The 20992-nt window shown below is 37.6% G+C and overlaps 3 protein-coding genes and 1 pseudogene across 4 annotated transcripts; 2 read left to right on the top strand and 2 right to left on the bottom strand.

The window, feature by feature from the left end:
• Nucleotides 1-218: 218 nt before the first annotated feature.
• Nucleotides 219-5651, bottom strand: LOC133861445 (uncharacterized). The gene is made up of 7 exons (XM_062297237.1): nt 5528-5651; nt 4864-4972; nt 2415-2535; nt 1519-1658; nt 1072-1434; nt 818-880; nt 219-722 (listed from the first exon to the last, which is right to left on the bottom strand). The coding sequence occupies exons 2-7, from the start codon at nt 4969-4971 to the stop codon at nt 486-488; spliced, it is 1032 nt and encodes a 343-aa protein (XP_062153221.1). The 5' UTR covers nt 4972; nt 5528-5651; the 3' UTR covers nt 219-485.
• LOC133860688 (disease resistance protein RPM1-like) lies at nt 2908-4854 on the top strand (annotated as a pseudogene).
• Nucleotides 5652-9214: 3563 nt separating the features above from the next.
• On the bottom strand, nt 9215-10636 carry LOC133861901 (uncharacterized). The gene is made up of 2 exons (XM_062297724.1): nt 9912-10636; nt 9215-9815 (listed from the first exon to the last, which is right to left on the bottom strand). The coding sequence occupies exons 1-2, from the start codon at nt 10297-10299 to the stop codon at nt 9550-9552; spliced, it is 654 nt and encodes a 217-aa protein (XP_062153708.1). The 5' UTR covers nt 10300-10636; the 3' UTR covers nt 9215-9549.
• Nucleotides 10637-12556: 1920 nt separating this feature from the next.
• LOC133860817 (protein ACTIVITY OF BC1 COMPLEX KINASE 7, chloroplastic-like) lies at nt 12557-19574 on the top strand. Of its 2 annotated transcripts, none has more exons than XM_062296443.1 (18): nt 12557-12892; nt 13251-13841; nt 14036-14179; nt 14352-14477; nt 14913-15000; nt 15639-15732; nt 16086-16179; nt 16323-16377; nt 16502-16593; nt 16795-16965; nt 17575-17631; nt 17759-17842; nt 18024-18108; nt 18358-18419; nt 18530-18604; nt 18751-18855; nt 19010-19151; nt 19290-19574. In XM_062296443.1, exons 2-18 carry the CDS (start codon nt 13266-13268, stop codon nt 19304-19306), a joined length of 2067 nt encoding a protein of 688 aa, XP_062152427.1. In that variant the 5' UTR covers nt 12557-12892; nt 13251-13265; the 3' UTR covers nt 19307-19574. The 2 variants fall into 2 exon arrangements, with proteins under 2 accessions (XP_062152427.1, XP_062152426.1); XM_062296442.1 differs by having other exon boundaries at nt 12559-12892; nt 19265-19574.
• The last annotated feature ends 1418 nt before the right edge of the window (nt 19575-20992 follow it).

The following is a 20992-nucleotide window of genomic DNA, read 5'->3' as shown; positions in this document are numbered from 1 at the left end:
ATTTTTATGGAAATCCATTCCTCTTCCCTTTTAGTAATTATTTTTCCTTTTAGAGCATTCCTCTCCCTCCAGATTTCAACTATGTATAGTCCGCTTCAGAGTCTTGCTCTGCTTTTAAACACTTTTCCTCGACTCAACTTATTACATGTCAGATGATGTCTATGAAAAAAACTATCTAATCATAAAAGAGAAGAAAAAAAAAAAAGTATCTACCCCTTAATGGAGCAGTTGCACTTCCGCTCTTAAGAGAAATCCAACAATACCAAATAAAACAGTGAATTGATCAGCCTGCATGCAGGATTGCGAACTATGACCTGCCTATATTGAAAAGTTACAAAGGCATGCACCATTCCTTCGATAATCTCTCTTCTTTTTTTCTGTTTTGGTACAACTGGATGTCTAGTAAAACGGAGCTTAAGTGACAAAGGGGACACACAATTCCTTGAACAATCTCTCTTCTTTCCTTTTTGGGTGCAATTGTATTTTTAGTAAAATGGAAGCTTACATTTGCTTACAGTATGATGCCTACCAAAACTGGTTTTGGGGAAACCTGATGGTAGCCGTAGGTGCTCTTCATTATACTTGACAGTTACAAGACAGAGCCCATGAGGTGGTGCAGCCAACGCATATTTAGCAAGCTCCTTGCGATCTCTACTTGCCAAAATCATGGGAACAATATCACAAGGAATTGCTTCCTTCCCAATTTGCAGCAGCAGAGCTACCTGAAAAAGTCAATGAACAGACAATTGCGTGTACCTCAAATGCATAATACAATAGCAATCACGTTTCAAATGGATTTCAGGAAAAAATTATTCACCATGTTCCGCACTTGTCTATATAAGAAACCCGAGCCTTCAACTTCTAACTGCAAAAGAGCTCCCTAGACAAGAATGCAACCAACTGATCAGCTTTGAGATCTTGATCAGCTAAATTCAACACATGTAATAGTAATACCTTTCCGGGCCTTTTTGGGTAATATCAAGTTGAAAAGGGATTAAAAAACATTAAGGTGAAGTTCTGAGGTGAAACAGATTTCATCATCCAAGACCAGCTATGGGTCTTCACAATTACCATTTCAATGACGTCAAAACGGAATATAGTCTTCACTGGATCTGGCACTCCATCGTTGTGGGATGCATTGACAAAAGCAGAGAAGTCATGCTTGCCAACAAAATAACTTGCTGCCTCTCTCATGAGGGCAGTATTAAGTTTATAGACACTGTGATAAGCATAGCGACGCTGAAATGGGTCCATGATGGAGTCATTATATATCTTGTAGTGATAAACCTTGTTTTTTGCTGAGAATCGAGCATGGAATTCAGGCACTGCAGGGCTAATCTCTCGAACTCTGATATCAGAGGGAAGAAGACCATTCAGAGCTGCATGAATGCTTTCCAAGTTGTCATAGTTGAAAGGTGTAACAAAGTGTGCCACCTGAAAGCTTAATTTGGTAATAAGTGTGTTGCTTAATTGCTGATGGATGCTAATTGAATCCCCATAGGAGTAACAAAGTCAGACCTGACCCCAGGCATGAACTCCCCTATCAGTTCTACTTGCACCAACCAAAACAAGATCCTTCCTTTCCAACTTGGTTGCTCGAGTTAAAGCCTTTTCCACAGTGCATTGTATGGTGGGTGGAGACTGCTGATATTGCCAACCTGAAATAAACATCACGATGTGGTTCAGAGCATGAAATGGGCAATGGTTATGCCTATTAGCTAGTAATGTCGCATACAGAAACAAATTTTGTAATGCATAATTTCACCAGCTGAGACACTAATTATATCTGAGTAATTCAAAATTTCTGCGGCAACGCTTGGAGTCCAGTACACAGCAACTTTTACAACATTTCCGACCTTTTCTTCAATTACATGTGTTTGGCCCTGCGATTTCGCCGGCCAAACACATGTTTTTAAACAAAATTGTGGAAAGTATCATGTTCAAAGGTGCATTTAAAAAAATGCCAGTTTGAACAGCAGGCAAAGAGTGCATTTTATAAAATGCCCAATTTTAAATGTCGAATCGCGATTTTACCAAGCACTTAACTGTATTTTTTTAAAATGCATTTTCATTAACAGTGTTTCGAATCACTATTTTTTTTCAAATTTCACATTTTGAAACCGTTAAACCAAACGAACACTTCGAGTTATTTGGTTTTGGGTTCCACACAAACAGATATTTGGGGCAGATGTTTCCTCTAAATTTCAGTTTGTTCCAAGGAAAAGATTTTTTTTTTTTTTTTTAACAAAAAAAAAAAATGATAAACACATTTAGAAGCAGCTATTGTTGAAAAGATGGGTAATTCACCAAAGCAAAGCGAACTAATACTACTCAATTAGGGATTAAAAAACAAAAGTGAAGCTAATGGCTTTGAGAAAGAATCAGAGCCAAAGACCAAAAAGAAGAAATAAAACCTGAGTAATGGGTGCCATCATATGCTATAACCAAACGCCACTTATGCCCAGCTGCAGCAGAAACAGTTGGAGTCATCGTAATATGGTTGGGATCCTCTGCACCACCACCACCCCCTGTCTTCTGCAGAAATACCCACTAATTAGAGCTCCACTCATTATGCATCATCATCATCACAGAGAGAGAGAGAAGTAATATTACCGAGGTATTATTGTGTGAAGAAGCAAATGTAGCCTTTGCTCTATTGAATATAAATTGGAGCACTCAAAATAATGACTACAACTTTTGAAAAATATTCAACAGTGCCCCAATGGTATTGTTTGTCCTTCAACACTCAAACAATACCTCACACTCAAGAAGGACAACTCATCACCTTCACTTAAAGAAAAACAACTCAACAATTCACCTACAGCAAACAAGACATACGGCCGGCACAAAATACAGATCGAAAAATGTAGTAGCTGGAATCTTCAGTTGGTCACAGAAACCTCAAGAATGGCGGTTGACAGTAGATTTTGAGATTAAAGCTGGTGGCTCAATCGGTTTCAGGAAAATTTGAGAAGTATGAGGTGGAGGTTGCAAGGCATGGGCTGTAAATTTCAGTAAGGCAAAAGAAAAACTGGGCTAAGTCGGTTACAGAGAATTATCCAGTGAAAGGGAGAGAGCAGTGCTGCTATGTTTAACATGTTCCATTCCTCACATTAAATCTTTAAAATCTAAAGGTACAACTGAGATATACAATTTTTTTTCGAAGGCATAGTCATGCCCTTGTACCTGACAATTCAAATCCACCATATCTTAACAAACTAACATTTTTCTTAAGCTTGAGTTTTGGTTACTTAGCAACAATCCCATGCTGGGAAAAGTGAAGGGTATCTTGTTGTTGAGTTTCAAATATTTACCCTTCTATCTGAAACACTGTTTCTTGTATTTCTGTATGTGCCATTTTGGTTATCAGATCAAGAGGAAGAAGCTATTTCGGCTCTGGGTAGCAAAAGGGTTCATCAAAGAAAGAAAAGGGATGACTATGGAGGAGGTAGCAGAGGAGTACCTCACAGATCTAATTTTTCAAAGCATGATTCAGGTCTCAGAGATTAACGCTGCTGGGAGGGTGAAGTCATGTCAAGTGCATGATGTTATGCATGAACCGGCTATGGAAAAATTTGAAAAAGAGAATTTCTATACAGCATATGATAGAGGTGAAAACATAGGACCGTATCACACCATCTGCGCTCTTTCTTTGTCTTTAAGAGTGATATGTGCACCTCATTCTCTTTGGATGAAGTATCATTGAAATTCAAATTGATAAGGGTCCTTGAACTACAAGGGATTCCTACTGAAACAATACCAAGCACATTGGTCAATTTTTCAATTTGAGGTACTTGAACTTAAGAGGTACCGAGATTAGGAAGCTTCAAAAATCAATGGAAAGGCTACAGAACCTACAAACCTTGGATGATCGTAATACTAATGTGAGAAGGCTACCAAGCAGAATGTCAAAACTACTAAGATTGAGACATCTATACATGTGTTTCAACAGTGATCAGAATTCTGAACCATCCAATATTCCTAACGGCATACAGGATCCAGCAGAAATATGGAATATTCGAGGCCTACAAACTCTAGCATGCATTGAAGCAGAGGAAGAGCTAATCCAACAAATTGGGAACTTGACTGAGCTCAGAAGGCTGGATATCAGAAGGCTTAGAACTGTTGATGGGCCAAAGTTGTGCACTTCCATTTAAAAGATGGCAAGCCTCCTTCGATTAGGTGTGACGGCTACTAAAGGGTAAAAACTTCAGTTGGGAGCCTTATCTCTGCTTCCACCATTTCTTCAGAAGCTGGAACTGGATGGGCAGTTGAATAGGTTGCCTCACTGGCTTGGGTCTCTGGCAAGCCTCTCCGATTTGTACTTAAGTACGTCTTGCCTCCAAGATGATACTGTTTCTTCTCTACATGTACTGTTTGTCTAGTGTTTCTTGAACTAAAGAAGGCCTACGATGGGAAGCTCTTGCACTTTAAGGTGGGATGGTTTCCTAAACTCAACAAACTGAATATTGTGGAGCTTGCACAATTGGATAGTCTAGTAATGGAAGAGGGTGCATTGCCAACCATTCAGGAGTTGAATCTAATTTCTTGTCCAGAGCTAAAGATGTTGCCTGAGGGCATTGAACATCTGACTAACCTCAAGAACTTACACTTGGCTTTTCAAAAAAAAAAAAAGTACACTTGGAGCAAATGCCAGAAGAATTCATAGGAAGGTTGAGGGATGATGCAAATCAAGATCAAGCAAAGGTACAACACATACCCACAATCGAACTTGTATATTTAACAGGACAAAATCACGTGGTTGAAACACGTAGACAGTCAAATGTGAGTTATTCCAAATATAAAACAAAAATTACATTCATTCTTGTTGTTAAGGTAATCAATTGGCGGTAGTAAGTATACCTCTAGTCTGGTTTTGCTGGTGTTTTCACTGTGCAATGAGTGAGAATTTGCTCGACACGACCCAAACCCAACACGCGAACACGAATTGCCACCCCCAATTATCTGCATACTATTGTGATTGATGGAACTTGGAATTAAATGTCTTATATACAATCAACATGAGACGCAACAGTGAAAGATATTAGTGAAGATACCAGATATGCAGATGTAATAGGTTGCTTTTTATCATAGTCATATCCCACAAACCACCGAAAAAACTACCTAATAGCATCCACTGAAAAAACTCCAGTAGCCTAACCAATGAGAAAACCACTCAAGAAAAGCAACAACAACAAGCAACTCCCAAACCGAGATAACACCAAAACTTCTATCAACAATACAACAAAGAAACAAAACACGCACTATACAGCTACCAAACAACTACAGCCAAATACAACCACAAATAAAGATAAATTCGGCTTCGTTTGGAGTGGGCAATATCAAGAAAGAGAAATTCCAGTAATGGGCAGCAAAACTATGTTTGAACCAGGAACAAAGAACTCTCTAAAAACTGCAACAAGAATGCCTCTGTTGCTTTCATAAATCAGCAAGACAATCAAGTATAACCAGGTTTCTATTCCTCTAAAAAAACAAGGAAAAGCCAGATAATAAGAGAGAAAAGTACCGGTGACGGCAGGTGGTGGCGTTCGGTGGTGGGAGGATGCCGAGAGGTGAGGGGGGCGGAGGGAGCAGCGTGGGAGAGGAGATGAGGAGAGGGAAAAATTGGGGGGAAATACACGCGTGCTCCAGCTTTCAATTTCAATTTTAATTATCTTCTCTCATTTTTATAACGCAAACCGAATACGGAATGGATCAGACTTTTTTTTTTTTTTTTTTTTTTTAATTAATTAATTTATTTATTTTTTAAAGCGATATCTATAATTCTCATATTCCGCTAACCTATGGACAAAAATAGTTAAATAGCATATCTGTTTAGAGTAGATTAAATTTAAGACAATGATAATCAAATATCTTAGAAAAATTTATTTAAATAGGCAGTGAAAGATAACCACTTGCACCGAAATATTTAGGCCGTGAGAAATAACTCATCATACCTAACTAACATTCATCTCATAGATCACCCATGAGGGCAGATCTGAAAAAAAAAAAAAAAAAAAAAAAAAAAAAAAAAAAACTCTTATTCAAAGTAAAAACACAACTAACAAACAGCAGTAGTAGCAACCAAGGAAGAAATGAATAGAATAACCATGAGGAGGAGATGAATTGAATAGCACGAAAATAGATGAACGGATGCATATCAAAAATGCCAAAATTGCTAATTTGGTTGGAAAACACTTACAAATAAAAGAAAAAATCATAATAAGAATGAGATGGTAGGAGTAGAAAATGAAAAGGAGATGAGGAGGGAGCAAATCTATTCCTGGATCAACTTACCATGATAGGTCAAGCATGGTGGCTAGAGCCTTAGGCGACTTAAGCGGTCGCTTAAGGTCCCCAATTAATAATTATACAATAATAAATATTTTCCTAAATAATATTTAAGGCTCAAAAAATTATTTTGGCTCTGATATGGTAAAAGTGAATAAAATACTTTTTAATTAAGGCCCTACTCAATAATTGTAAAATAAATATTATTTTCAAAACAAATTTTAAGACTTTAATATGGTAAAATTTTAATAAATAGTTTATAATTAAGACCCTTAATCATGTAAAAGTAATTACAAATTGAAAGCCTCAAAAAAATTCATAAATTATTGAAAAGTCCAACTTAATTACTCTTTTTAAAAGCTCAATTTTTATATTCATGAAATTAGTCTAATGTGCATAATTTTTTCTCCAACGTTTATTTGAATTGAATGTTTAGAAAAATACTAAAAGTCTTCAAAGTGCATAAATTCTCATTGTTTGTATTGTACATAATAAATAGAATTACACCCTCAGTGAATCTTTAATGTCCAACAATTTTTTCCCGCATTATATTCTATTATAAATCAATCGTTATATAACTTACTTTCATTTTTCTCTTTATTTTTCCTTTAAATCTTCTTATTTCATGTCTTTAAATTAAGGAATAAGTTATTCTCTACCTAATAAGTTATAAGATAAATATATATATATATATATATATATATATATATATATATATATATATATATATATATATATATATATATATATATATATATATATATATATATTACAAATAAAAAAAAAAAGCACTGTAATTGACATATAATATAATATAAATATTAAAATAAATTTAATTTAATTAATATTTTTTTTAAAAATAACCTTACTTAAATTTATTGTCTTAAACCTCAAAATTTAGGGTAATACCATGCTCAAGCAAAATTTCCGGATTTGCTTCAGCGTAGCACTGCTCCAAAATTTATGGACCCCGGGTCCCCGCCTGAAGGTGAGGAATCTGAGGATGGTTTCCGGAAACTTCCCCTGTCCGTAGCATTTACAGCAATTACTCGGACGCGGTCAGTTTGAGCACAAACATTGTACGAGCCACGAACGAAGAGGAAGTGGGAGGTTCTTTGAGGATGTTGAGGCCCAACTAACGAGTGAGTAATGGCCCATTCAAGGACACACGTGACTCACGTGGAAGCTCGTACTGACAGCCACAGGTAGTATTTCAGGGCCTGGTTTGTTATTACTAGAAAGTCCTGCTCTTCATTGTACAATTATTAAGTAAGGCCTATTATAATATTTATTTAAATATTTTTTTTATTAACTTAAAATTTTAAGATAAACAATAATTTAATATAATACGAGTCAAAATTTTAAGTTGAAACTTTAAGTTTATTTTTTAATTAAAATAATTTATATATTGCATGATGCATTAATGGTACATGAGGAAATGCAAAGTATTATTAACTATTGAAACCAGCTAAAATTGGAAGAAGCTTCATTTGGTGAATGTTTACAATATTTCTAGAGACATGTTATCAGTACATTTGTGTCATTATCTCATCTTTTTATTTTAAAAATTAATTATTAAATATGTATGACATATACAGGACCCACGTGTGGATCTTATATGTTTAATTATTGATATTGTTGATACAGTTTCCGGTATGGTGTGAATCTGCACGTTCCTTTGATGTTCTCCACGCTTCTCAATGATTCTGCAAAACAACAAAAACTAGGGACCCTTCCGGGGGTCCCGCTCCGATGCCTAAGTTAGCTTCTGTGAGAGAAATAATGCTCTATGCATAAAATTGAGTCTTAGTTTATACCTGGGGTATGAGCCTATTTATAGGCATAGAGGTGGAGTCAAACCTGGATTAGGACTCCTGCTCCTTGTTGATTTAGAACTGCTGTCCGAGTTCTAATTGGACTTCAATCCTTTACTAGACTTCTAATTGAGTATCTTCTTAGACTTCTGATCTGATATCTTCTTAGACCTCTGATATGATCATTATTCTTATCTGTTTGGACCTATTTGACTTTTGAATCTTCTCTTTGGATCGGGTTGAGTGGGATTTATCCCCAACAGTTACCCCCCAATTCCCTTATCCGAAGCTTGCTTGAATAATGGGAATTCCATGTCTAAGGAAACCCGATCTTTGTCTCCTTCTGAAAACCTGCTAACCTGCAAAACCCGAGGGTTAAATCTTACCCCCCAATTACCTTCTTGTTTTTCCTTAGGGTTTTCTCCCTGTATCTTGAAAAACCTGCAAAACCTGAGGGTTAAATCCGACCCCCCGAGAAGTTTCTTCTTGCTCTCGGCTAGGATTGATCCGAGAGGCTCCTTCTCGGCAAGGACTGATCCGAGAAGTTGTTCTTGCTCTCGGCTAGGACTGATCCGAGAGGCTCCTTCTCGGCAAGGACTGATCCGAGAAGTTGTTCTTGCTCTCGGCTAGGACTGATCCGAGAGGCTCCTTCTCGGCAAGGACTGATCCGAGAAGTTGTTCTTGCTCTCGGCTAGGACTGATCCGAGAGGCTCCTTCTCGGCAAGGACTGATCCGAGAAGTTGTTCTTGCTCTCGGCTAGGACTGATCCGAGAGGCTCCTTCTCGGCAAGGACTGATCCGAGAAGTTTTTCTTGCTCTCGGCTAGGACTGATCCGAGAGGCTCCTTCTCGGCAAGGACTGATCCGAGAAGTTGTTCTTGCTCTCGGCTAGGACTGATCCGAGAGGCTCCTTCTCGGCAAGGACTGATCCGAGAAGTTTTTCTTGCTCTCGGCTAGACTGATCCGAGAGGCTCCTTCTCGGCTAGGACTGATCCGAGAAGTTGTTCTTGCTCTCGGCTAGGACTGATCCGAGAGACTCCTTCTCAGCTAGGACTGATCCGAGAAGTTTTGGTCTCAGCTAGGACTAATCCGAGACGACCCCCCTTTCTTCTTGATCTCGGCTAGGACTGATCCGAGACTCTCGGCTGGGACTGATCCGAGACGACCCCCCTTTCTTCTTGATCTCGGCTAGGACTGATCCGAGACTCTCGGCTAGGACTGATCCGAGAGTTTTTGCCTGCAAAAGAAACAACATCAACGGGTTCCTGGTCCCTAGACCGGGAACACTCCGATGCTTAAGTCAGCTTTATTCATTTATTCTGAAAATACTTATTCCCAAAATCTGGGGAATTTTCTGTCTAGTCTGAATTAAAAATAAAAGTCTAGTTCTTTGCAAATATAAATGCTAAAAAATAAAAGCAAGCCTGAAATTCCTGAGAGTCCTTTTTATGGGATCACAGGCAGATACTGCTGTTGCCTCGGCTCTCTATGCTGTGGGCTTCTGCTTCTTCGGTCCTTTCTTCTTTCTATGTCATCTCGGGGAGCATTCTCTTGATGCCTTTCGTCTAGCTGAGGACGGTCTCGGGGATAATAATCCCGTGGCTGTTGATCTCGGGGCTGATAGTCCTGATGATTCCGAGGCCTGTTATTTCCTGGATGGTTCCGTCGCTCTCCCAAGAACCGAACTAGCTTGCCATTCTTTATGAATTCTTCTATTAACAACCTTAGGGTTACGCACCCCTCGGTGTAATGACCTGCTTGTTTATGGAAATCACAATACTTCCCTGCATTCTTATAAGGAGGATCACCTGGTATCTTTTGTGGTTCCCGAAACGCCGGATCTCTCTTGATCTCCATGAGGACTTCTGATATCTCGGCATTGAGAGGTGTAAAGTTGTAATCTTTGAACTTCTTTACCTGCCTCTGCTCTTCCCAATCAGCTTTCTTGAGTTCTTTCCTTTTCTTTTCTGGGGCTGTCTCTCGGGGTAGTCTAGAACTGGCCATAGACTTCAGCGTCTCTTCCTGATTGATGAATTCTTCTACCTTATCCATGAGGCCCTGCAAGGTACTCGGTTGCTTCCGGATCAACTTCTTCATCAAAGGCTCCTCGGGTGAAATTCCCTGATAAATGGCAGCAAAAATCATATCCTCGGTCGGATCTTCGACCGTAGCCTTCTCTCGGTTGAACCGAGCCATAAACTCCTTAAGACTCTCATTGCCTTGCTGGTGCAATGATAGCAAATATCCCGAAGGCTTCTTCCTTGTCCGGAAAGCCAAGAACTCCGTTAGGAATATCTTGGACAATTCCTTGAACTGATCAACGGAATTCGGGGGCAGCTTCCTGAACCAGTCTCGGGCATTCCCCGAAAGAGTAAGAGGGAAGGCCCGACATGCTACTTCATCGGGTGTCCCGTGAAGGTCTAGATGAGCTTTGAAATTCTCTAGGTGATCCAAGGGATCTCTGTCTCCTGCATAACTTAGAATTTGTGGTACCTTAAACTTATCGGGAAGCTGATAGTCTGCCACCCGTCTGGTGAAGGGTGAGTCTGTACCCATTAGGAGCTTGTCCACCATTACGGATCTGCCTTTGTCCTTTCTTTCCATCTCCATGTCCGTGCACCTTCTCTCCAGCTCGGCAATAATTCTGCTCAGATCTCCTTGGCGGTCATCCTCCCTCCGAGGATTAATGTTGCTATTGTGATCTTCTTCCTCACGTTCATCCCTGTTCATCTCGGGATTGGGCTGTCTCGTCCTCATGCGTAACAATTCTGCATTTAAGTCTTCAATCTGGGCTTCCAACGCTGCTATGCGATCTTGATCTCCACCCCCCGGAGGAGGGTTCGGTGGAGGCTGCAAATTATTCTGAATAGCCGGTTCCTGTGGGGCCACGGGCTGTCGATTGGTCTGGCTTCCGGAACGTGTGTTCATCACCATGCTGGATCTTCTTTTTCTTTTATGAGGAACGAATAATCGTTTTCCCACAGACGGCGCCAAACTGTTGATACAGTTTCCGGTATGGTGTGAATCTGCACGTTCCTTTGATGTTCTCCACGCTTCTCAATGATTCTGCAAAACAACAAAAACTAGGGACCCTTCCGGGGGTCCCGCTCCGATGCCTAAGTTAGCTTCTGTGAGAGAAATAATGCTCTATGCATAAAATTGAGTCTTAGTTTATACCTGGGGTATGAGCCTATTTATAGGCATAGAGGTGGAGTCAAACCTGGATTAGGACTCCTGCTCCTTGTTGATTTAGAACTGCTGTCCGAGTTCTAATTGGACTTCAATCCTTTACTAGACTTCTAATTGAGTATCTTCTTAGACTTCTGATCTGATATCTTCTTAGACCTCTGATATGATCATTATTCTTATCTGTTTGGACCTATTTGACTTTTGAATCTTCTCTTTGGATCGGGTTGAGTGGGATTTATCCCCAACAGATATTAAGGTTGAGATTTTAAGTTCAAACTTTAACTTTATAGTTTAATTTTTATTTTAATTAAAATAATTTACATATTGTCCGATGGTCTGATGGTACACATGAGGAAACACAGAGTATTATCAACTATTGTAACCCCAATAGAAACCGGAAGAAGCTTTGTTTCGAGACATTATCGATGAATGTGTGTACAATATTTTAAGAGACATGCTATTAGTACATTTCGGTTATTCTCTTATTCCTTTATTTTAAAAAGTAACTACTGAATCTGTATGACTTATATAAGACACAAGTGCATATCTCATATATTTAATTATTGATATTTAAAATAAAAGGATAATAGAAGAATAAGAAAATAAAATTAAAATTAAAATTAAAAATTCTGATATTTATATGAAGTGATATTTATGGAAAGTGGAAACACATCAGGATACTTTTGGCTACCCCGTTGCTTCCCGGTTGGGCAAAATTTTCAATTTATGTGGTTTCTGAGTTTCTAGCGGTCAACACAGCAATTTGCTGGCCTACAAGAAACGAAAAGGACTGTTTCCTACGGTGGCCACGACGCATCATACATTAGTGGCTTCTACTTCTTGCCCACTACTGGGTCCATAATGGAGTCCAAAACATAAATTACGTCCCTAATCCTATTTTTATTGCCTTTACAGAATTCATGTGTTTGCCATTTTCGGATCGTTTTTATCGATCATGACTTAAACGGCAGTGGATCGAGGTTTTTTTTTTTTTTTTTTTTGGAATATTTTATCCGAATTTTATAAAATTTGTACAGGAAATAAAGAGGGAGTGGAGTTCACTTTTCTTATTGTCCGTTCGAATTTTTTAAAATTTAAGCAAAAAATTACAAGAAATCTAAAATCAAAATATATAATGAACGGAAGATTGCTAACTGGCCATATTGTACAGAAAATTAAGAATTACAGAAATAGAAGTATTCGATGATCGCCCACGTGGGACAGTGACAAATGATGAAAGAACGACCAATAAAGAACTCGGGAGTCGGCTAAATTGGCATCTGTCGAGGGGTTGCAATGACTTCCACGCATCAAGCAACTGAATGGCGGTCGTTGAAGATCCTATTTACAGTCTTCTTGTCGTTAACCGTCCAACAGTCCTTCAGACGATTGGAGAACAACGACACCCCCAGTGCTCCTTCCCTTCTTGTCGCTCTTCCCGAGTTTAGCCAGCTCTTGTTTCATGTATTATTATATTGTAGCTTTGGACCTCCGATAAAGCCCATCTTCCAACCGAGTTCTTCCCCACTTGGATTCAAGGTCAACAATTTGTTCATTTGGTTCAAGTATTGAAGAAGTGGTGCTGAATTCTTCGTACAAAGTGAGTTTTTTTTTTATCTGGGTTCTTTTGCTTCCTGTGGAAAATGATGAAATCAACGTAAATCAGTGACATGACCGTTCAAGACTGAAGTTGGGTTGCTTTTCTTTTAATCATTTTTCCTGAAGAAGTAAAGAAGTGGAATACTTAAGATTTCAGTTTTCCGTTTCTTTTATGTTCTTTTCTTTTCTTTCGTTATTGACTCTGAACCAGCTAAGTGAGCATCAGAGCTCCTTGTTTAAGGCTTGAGTGATTTGGTTGAATTTAGTGGAAAAAAAAAAATCAGATATTAGATATGGCCAAAATTGGATCTTTCACTGTTTAATTAGCTTATTGTTTCTCCACTCAATGTATTCTGTAGGCATCTGTATCTTCAATGGCGGCAATACTGGCTTCACACAGCTGCTATTGCGGCAATATGGAGTCAATGAATCAAGGGAGACCACTAGACAACCTCAGTTTCTCAAGCTCGATTTCACTTCATAAATCCTCAAAGTTTGATGGATCAGCATGGAGTCCACCAAGGACTGACAAGTTTTACAACTTTCAAGTGGAAATGCGACAGTCTGAATCACCCTCAAGATTAGCTACTAATGGAAGAGCTGTTAAAATGGTACCAGCAAGTGAAGTAGTGAAAAGAAAAACCCTGTCCACTAATAAAGTAGACATAGTGAATGGTTCAAGGCAGGTTGTTAATGGAGCAAATCTGATTAGAAGACAACCTAGTCCAGCCCCGGTAAGAAAACCAAAAGTAATAGATTCTAAAGAACTTCCACCAGTGGAGGAGCTCAAGGTTTTGCCATCAGATGAAGGTTTCAGTTGGGCCAATGAAAATTATAATTCCTTGCAAAGGAGCATAGATGTTTGGTCTTTTGTTCTCTCTTTTCGGGTTCGTATTCTGTTGGACAATGCAAAATGGGCATATTTGGGAGGCTTCACAGAAGATAAGAAGGTGGGTTGTGGGACTTTTACTGTTGCTGTTTTTGTTTCTGCCATGTTGACTCCTAATCATGATTACATTATACAGATGGTTTTGTCCTCTAACCATCTCATTCTAGGCCTGATCTGATCTCCAATTAGTTTCTTGGTTTTGCAGACATGAATTTTTGTTTTTCCTCAAGTTTTAACAAGATTTCTTTAAATCAGAAAAACAGAATGCAAAAAACTGCCTCATGGCTGCGGGAACGTGTGCTGCAGCTTGGTCCAACTTTCATTAAACTTGGACAGTTATCTTCAACAAGGTCAGATCTATTTCCACGCGAGTTTGTGGATGAGCTTGCAAAGTTGCAGGTACCTTTTGATTTCTGTAGTCCTAATTCTAAATAGGCTATGTCTACTCACGTATTTATGCTTTTAAGTGCAGGCATCCTGTTAGACTGTTAGTCTATTTATTTATCAGATAATAAACTTGAATGTCTGGTTTTCACTTACAAAATCTATGTGATTCTTATATATAATTCAGGATAAGGTCCCTGCCTTCTCACCAGAGAAAGCAAGAGGCTTCATTGAGAGTGAACTCGGAGCTCCCATCAATATATTGTTTAAGGAGTTTGAGGACCGGCCAATTGCTGCTGCTAGTCTTGGTCAGGTGTTTAATTCATGTCTAATTATTGCACTTTATTTGTCAACCCTTCCAAATTGTTAGAATTTTGTTTTTATTGTTTCACTTTATGTAGCTTGAAGGATGGCATGATAAAAAGTGTACATTGTTTCAAAATTTAGTCCATCCTTATACAAATCTGGAGAAATAAGACAATCTTAGAGAAGGCAGGAAAGAAACTAATGCTCTTAGCCTTATGCTCGCATGCTATAATGGTGGAAGAATTGTCAAGTCTTTTTCTCATTGTTGCTTATATCAATTTTTTCCTTTTGGATTCTTTACTGCTTTTAATTCTGTGCTCTGTAATTTCTAATTTGTGAGGTTATGACAAATCACAATTTCTGAAGCTTGGTTCTACACATAGTACTTGTTTAAGAGTTTTGACTTTTATACTGATTTAAAATTTGAGAGTCCTGTCTTTAGGTCCATCGGGCTATCCTACATAATGGAGAGAAAGTAGTAGTGAAAGTTCAAAGACCTGGTCTCAAGAAGCTTTTCGACATTGACTTACGTAAGTAACGCCCATTTTTCATTCATACCACACCAATGTAAGTTTCTTGTCAATCCAAAATGACATATGTTGTTGTTGCTTGTTTTTCCCATTTCCCTTTTCCTTTTTGTTTCACTGTATGGTTTCATCAGTTTTTTCAGTATAACTTGTTTTTAGATGCATGGTAGACCAGTGAAGAATTCTTGTATATTCATTCAATAAAGCATGTGTGCAGAATTGAATACCAATGGTGAAAGTACAGCTGTGATATGAGTTATTCTATATTGTGAGATAGAAATTTGAAGCGTAATTGGGAGGTGACTACTTGAAAGGGGCCCTTGATAATTGTAATTAGAGAGTTAATAAAGGTGTCTTTTAACATGCATGACTGATGGGGTTAAGTATTGTTTGAGAACCCAAATTGTTGGATTTTTGAACAAGACGCAAAAGAAAAAACCTGTGACAGTTATCGATGATCAATCTATTAGGCAGTCATCTTGGAAAAAGTTCAATTGACTGGCTGATTTCAAGGTGTGGTGAAATTTTAGATCTGGCTAAGTGACACGCTTTTCAGATTTGCTGCATGTATTTTTGGGGTGACTCGTTGGAATTCAGCAATTTTTAGGTGTTTTTTTATAATCTTTGCTGCTTCCATTCAGGAAATCTAAAGCTAATTGCAGAGTATTTTCAGAGAAGTGAAACTATGGGCGGTCCAACAAGAGATTGGATCGGCATATATGAAGAATGTGCCATGTAAGTAGCAAGCTTCTCCAGTTTCTCTCTAGTCTCTTCAGATATGTATTGTAGAATTATAAGTTATTAAGTATGATGCAAATCATAAGCAAAGAGATATGGACCTATCATTATGTATCATGCGTGAACACCTCATATCCATGTTAAGGTGCAACACTTTCTGGTCTTAACGTATCTTATTTTAAAATGAAACTTAAGTTGTGTTTGATTGGACCATTTTAACACAATTATTCAGAAAAATTTGCTTCCCTACCTTTTAATTTGAGCTTTACTAGAACTGTAGTGAAACATTTTTTTCTGCCTCTGCAAGTTGTGATTCTCTAAATATTTTCTTGCGCTTGTGTTGCTTTCAGGATATTGTATCAAGAAATTGATTATATAAATGAAGGGAAGAATGCAGATAGATTTCGCCGCGATTTTCGAAATATAAAGTGGGTCCGAGTACCTGTATGTTTCTTGCAACAAGAGAACTAATTCATACAAAATCATTGAGTTTTTTAAAAAAAAACAATTGTGGCAAGAAAAACTGTTTTGTTCAAAATATTTCCCTGGTTCTTACTTTGAGAACTTTTTTTTTTCCCCACTTCTAGCTGGTTTATTGGGACTATACTGCCACAAAGGCATTGACCTTGGAGTATGTACCAGGTTTGAATCTGAACTAATGCGTTATTTTGGTTCAAGATGATATGTGTTGTTTGACATCATTAAGCCAACTCATTGATTTTTATATTGGTAATAAATAATCTTGTATTGTCACCTCTGTGGACAGGGATTAAGATAAATCGAGTGGATATGCTAGATTCACGGGGTCATAGTCGGTCTCGAATATCAGCACGCGCTATTGAAGCATACTTAATTCAGGTCAGGACTTTCTTCCTATCTGTACCAACTAATATGATTTTCTGATGTTGAATACAAAGGACTATTTTGTACTTGAACCAATGTATGAATTCCTTAACGATTCTCCTTTAATTAGATTACAATTTGATGGATGCATTAGTTGCTCTTCTCATATTAGTTTTTTAGTTATTAGTTACTGAATTTTTCTTTTTATTTTTTCAGATACTAAAAACCGGTTTCTTTCATGCCGATCCTCATCCGGGAAATCTTGCTATTGATATGGATGAAGCACTCATCTACTATGATTTTGGTATGATGGGAGAAATCAAATCTTTCACCCGGGAGAGACTGCTTGAACTTTTCTATGCTGTTTATGAGAAAGATGCAAAGAAGGTCTGCTTTAAATATATTTACATCATCATATGAAGCAAACCAGTTATGGTGTGTTTACATTCTTTAAGTTATATGCCGGTAATTAATTTTATTAGTTGTACCCTGGACATGCCATGCTTGATATGTATTTCCTCTCAACCTGTATGATGTCTTTCTGGGATGCAATGATATTCAGAAATGATTCGCCCTCAATTATTTGGCTTGTATTATGTATGCAGCACATGGAGGATTGCTATAATGTTAATGATGTTGTTCACAATGAATCTCCCATTACCAAATACTAGCATCATTATTACACCAATACGCAGGGAAAGGTCTGTCAATGAATGGCATTATTTGAATGTTTTGTTTCCGTCTCTCTTCTAGTACAGAGCATGTAGAATAAATCCTTACTCTCGACTGGACGTGTATTTGAACATCTTACAAAGTAATGTTGCATATATGCCTTGCATGCATTAAAATTGCCATTTCAGCTTGAAATGACATTAAATTGCAGAAGTAAATAATCTTTGTTTCGTTTTTAGAGAGTATTTGTCTTTCCTACTTAATTAGGTAGTTTATGCACTAACATACTTCAGAAGCATGCAATAAATCTCAGCAACCATGCAGGTTATGCAAAGGCTCATAGATCTTGAAGCACTTCAGCCCACAGGAGACATGTCATCGGTAACTATCATACTATGCCTAGCGACTTTTTGAACGAAATTGGTCACGTTTTTATTTTCAAGTATAATTGGGCTTCAAGAAAGAGAACGGTCCATCTTAGAAATAAACCTTTTTGTGCTATTCCTAGGTAAGGAGATCTGTGCAGTTTTTCTTGGACAATTTGTTAAGCCAGACACCAGATCAGCAGCAGACTTTGGCTGCAATTGGGGAGGTATGCAAGGATTCGATTACCAACCATAAAACCCTATAACACACTTGTTCATTTTAAAAATCACATCATTTTTTGAAGAACATAAGAGAGGCGCGCAGCACAAGAATAACATTTAGCATTACTCTGATAAACCATAAGACTTCGCCCTATAGATGGTGATGTATGGGGTTTTTTCTGGCAGGATTTATTCGCGATAGCCCAAGATCAGCCATTTCGATTTCCATCCACATTTACCTTTGTCATAAGAGCATTTTCAACCCTCGAAGGTGCTCTCTCTCTCTCCAAAGAAAACAAAAAACAAAAACCGCATGTCTCCAGGGCTTTGCTTCCAATGTAGAAATTTTTCTAGTGTAGTTGTGATGTGTTTGTCAGAATGATCCTGATGTATTGGAAGTGAAGCTCTCCCGATTCAGTGGATCAGAACCAAAACTTTTATAATGCTTCTTTCAGGAAAAGCAGTGTCACAATTATCCTGATGTTTCTGCTCTTTCCTAGCTAACAATATTTGCTTACAGGTATAGGATACATCCTTGATCCAGACTTTTCCTTTGTAAAGATTGCTGCGCCTTATGCACAGGTTCCATACCTTTGCCGAGCAAATATAATTCAGCCTTTGTTTATAACAGCCTTTTGTAATCTTTTAGCTATGCATTTGAAGTACAGGACTGATCTTGACACTATTTACAGGAGCTTTTAGACATAAGACAAAAGCAGCAGCCTGGGACACAACTTGTGCAGGAAATAAGGAAACAAGCTGATGATGTACTGCATCTTACTTTTGGCTCCCTTTCTTTCAGTTCATTGTTCTGGTTCCATGACATTTTCAAGTGAAGCCATTTAAAGAATGTATCATAGTGTTAAATGTCTATATACATTGGCATTAAGAGCATCTTTGTCTATATTTTCAGGCCAGAACCTATACCATGTCCATGCCATACAGAGTTCAGCGGATAGAGGAATTTGTGAAACAGCTTGATTCGGGGGACTTGAAACTCCGGGTCCGGGTGCTTGAGGTATCTCTTAACACTCAGATGATATTTGTTGGATACTAGTACTTTCTGTTAGTGATAATCCATTTCAATAGATCTAGCTGACCTCAAGAATCTTTCTTTATATTCTGTATCTAACATCATTTCTTATTGAAATAACAAAAACTGCATTTTCTAGTCTGAAAGAGCCGCTCGGAAAGCAACTATACTGCAAATGGCAACTATGTATACGGTATTAGGAGGCACCCTGCTAAATCTTGGGGTCACTTTTAGCGGTCAAGGCAGTCAAGTGATTGCGAATGGATCATTCATTGGTGCAGGTGACCTTTTGTGGAACCATAAACTTTCACCATCAAGATATTATTCTTCTCATGCTTCAAAATCTCATTTACATGCATCCATGTGCTGAAAGTCATTTATTTGTTAACTGCAGGAGTTTTTATGGCACTATTTTTCAGGTCTATGCAAAGGGTGAAGAGGCTTGATAAAATTGAGAAGATGATATAATTTCTTGACTGACATGTCAATTCTGCCTTCATGTTTGACACATCTTGGTCTACATTTTTCAGTAATTTTTGTTTTTTTTTTCATAAGCATACACAAGCAATATGCCTTGTACTATACAAAACATGATTAAAATAGAAAATGTACAAAAGGAGGGGGGAGGGGGGAAAGAAAAAATAGAAAAATTATGAACTTAAAATTTGGGTTTAATAAATATATATAACAGCAAATTTGATTTTTTTTCCTGTCAACTTCAAACTATTTCTTTTCAGCAGAGGCAACAAGTGTGACTATTCCCCCAAATAGATGTACTTTTCAGCAGAGGCCATTAGGGTTGTAAATGAAATGAGTTGTTTGCAAACATCTTGAGGTTGACTCGTATAAATTCGACTTAAGTTTGGTTCGTTTAATGCTTGGAACGAATGTTAGGCTTGTTTATTAAACGAGATGAACTCGTATAAATTTAGCTCGACTCGTGTAAACTTGTATAAACACATATTTTTTAAGAGAAAAGTACACATAGTCCTCTCAAACTACCATTCTATTGTTCATGTTTCTCACAAACTACTAATTGTGTCAATATCCCCCAAGTCAGCAAAAAGACAAAAATGACCTTACAAATTTCAATAAGACAAAAACTATTCTTATAAATAAATTCAAAAAATAAAACAAATAATTTTTAAAAAAATAAAACAAATTAAAAAAAAAAAAATTAAAATGAACCCATTTGACTTTTGTTTTTTAATTTTAATTTTTTTATAATTTTTTAAATGGTATTTTTGTCATTAGGGGACCACGACACAATTGGTAGTTTGGGGGAACATTGAAAATTAAGTGGTAGTGTGAGAGGGGAATGTGTACTTTTCTCTATGTTTAACTTTGAAATGAGAATATCTTAAGCATTTAAAGAGATGAAAGTGAATTATCTTCCTAATATGATAGATATAGCTTAAATTATTGTAATTGTGAGTTTTGATATAGTTGTATGTACGGGTGTAAACGAGCTGAGCTACTCGTGAGCTTATTCGGGATCGGCTCGACTAAACTCAACTCAATTATTAAATGGGTTTGTAAACACGAAAACTATGTTTGATTATTAAACGATACATACTCATATAAACTCTACTCGAATCAATTAATGTTCATAAACCCGTTCGCATAAGGATCAACTCGCTAGTTAAGGCTTGGATGGACATTGTCACATTAGTTTAGTAAGATAGGCCCCATCAATACACCTTAAAGTTGGTCCAACAGCACATTGAACATTCGAAGGTACATCCCAAACATTTGACAAGTGATAGTAGTGTGAAAAATACTTCATTCTTATCCTCATACCCTTGGGCATATATAAATACACCCCCCTTCCCCCCTTCGCCCCTTCTAGTCAGTTTTATTCTAGAGGAGCGTGAGAGAAAACCTTGGTAGAGAAGGAGTGTTCTTGGCTCTTTGTGCTTCTAAAGAGGTAATTTTCATAGTCCAACCCGTTTCATTTGTTGTTGTTATGTTGTATTGGTTTATTTTCATAGCATAAGCTCGTAGGTTTAAGCTTCTAGCTGGTTTTGTTGGCCTTGACACTAGCTTAGCGATGAATTAGCGTATTGATAATATTAGATGTATATTTTCCTGCATCGGTTCATTATTGTGGCTTATGATTGTT

Source organism: Alnus glutinosa, chromosome 2 (assembly GCF_958979055.1).
Source record: "Alnus glutinosa chromosome 2, dhAlnGlut1.1, whole genome shotgun sequence".
Classification (NCBI taxonomy): domain Eukaryota; kingdom Viridiplantae; phylum Streptophyta; class Magnoliopsida; order Fagales; family Betulaceae; genus Alnus; species Alnus glutinosa.
This window is presented reverse-complemented; position numbering and strand designations above follow the sequence as displayed.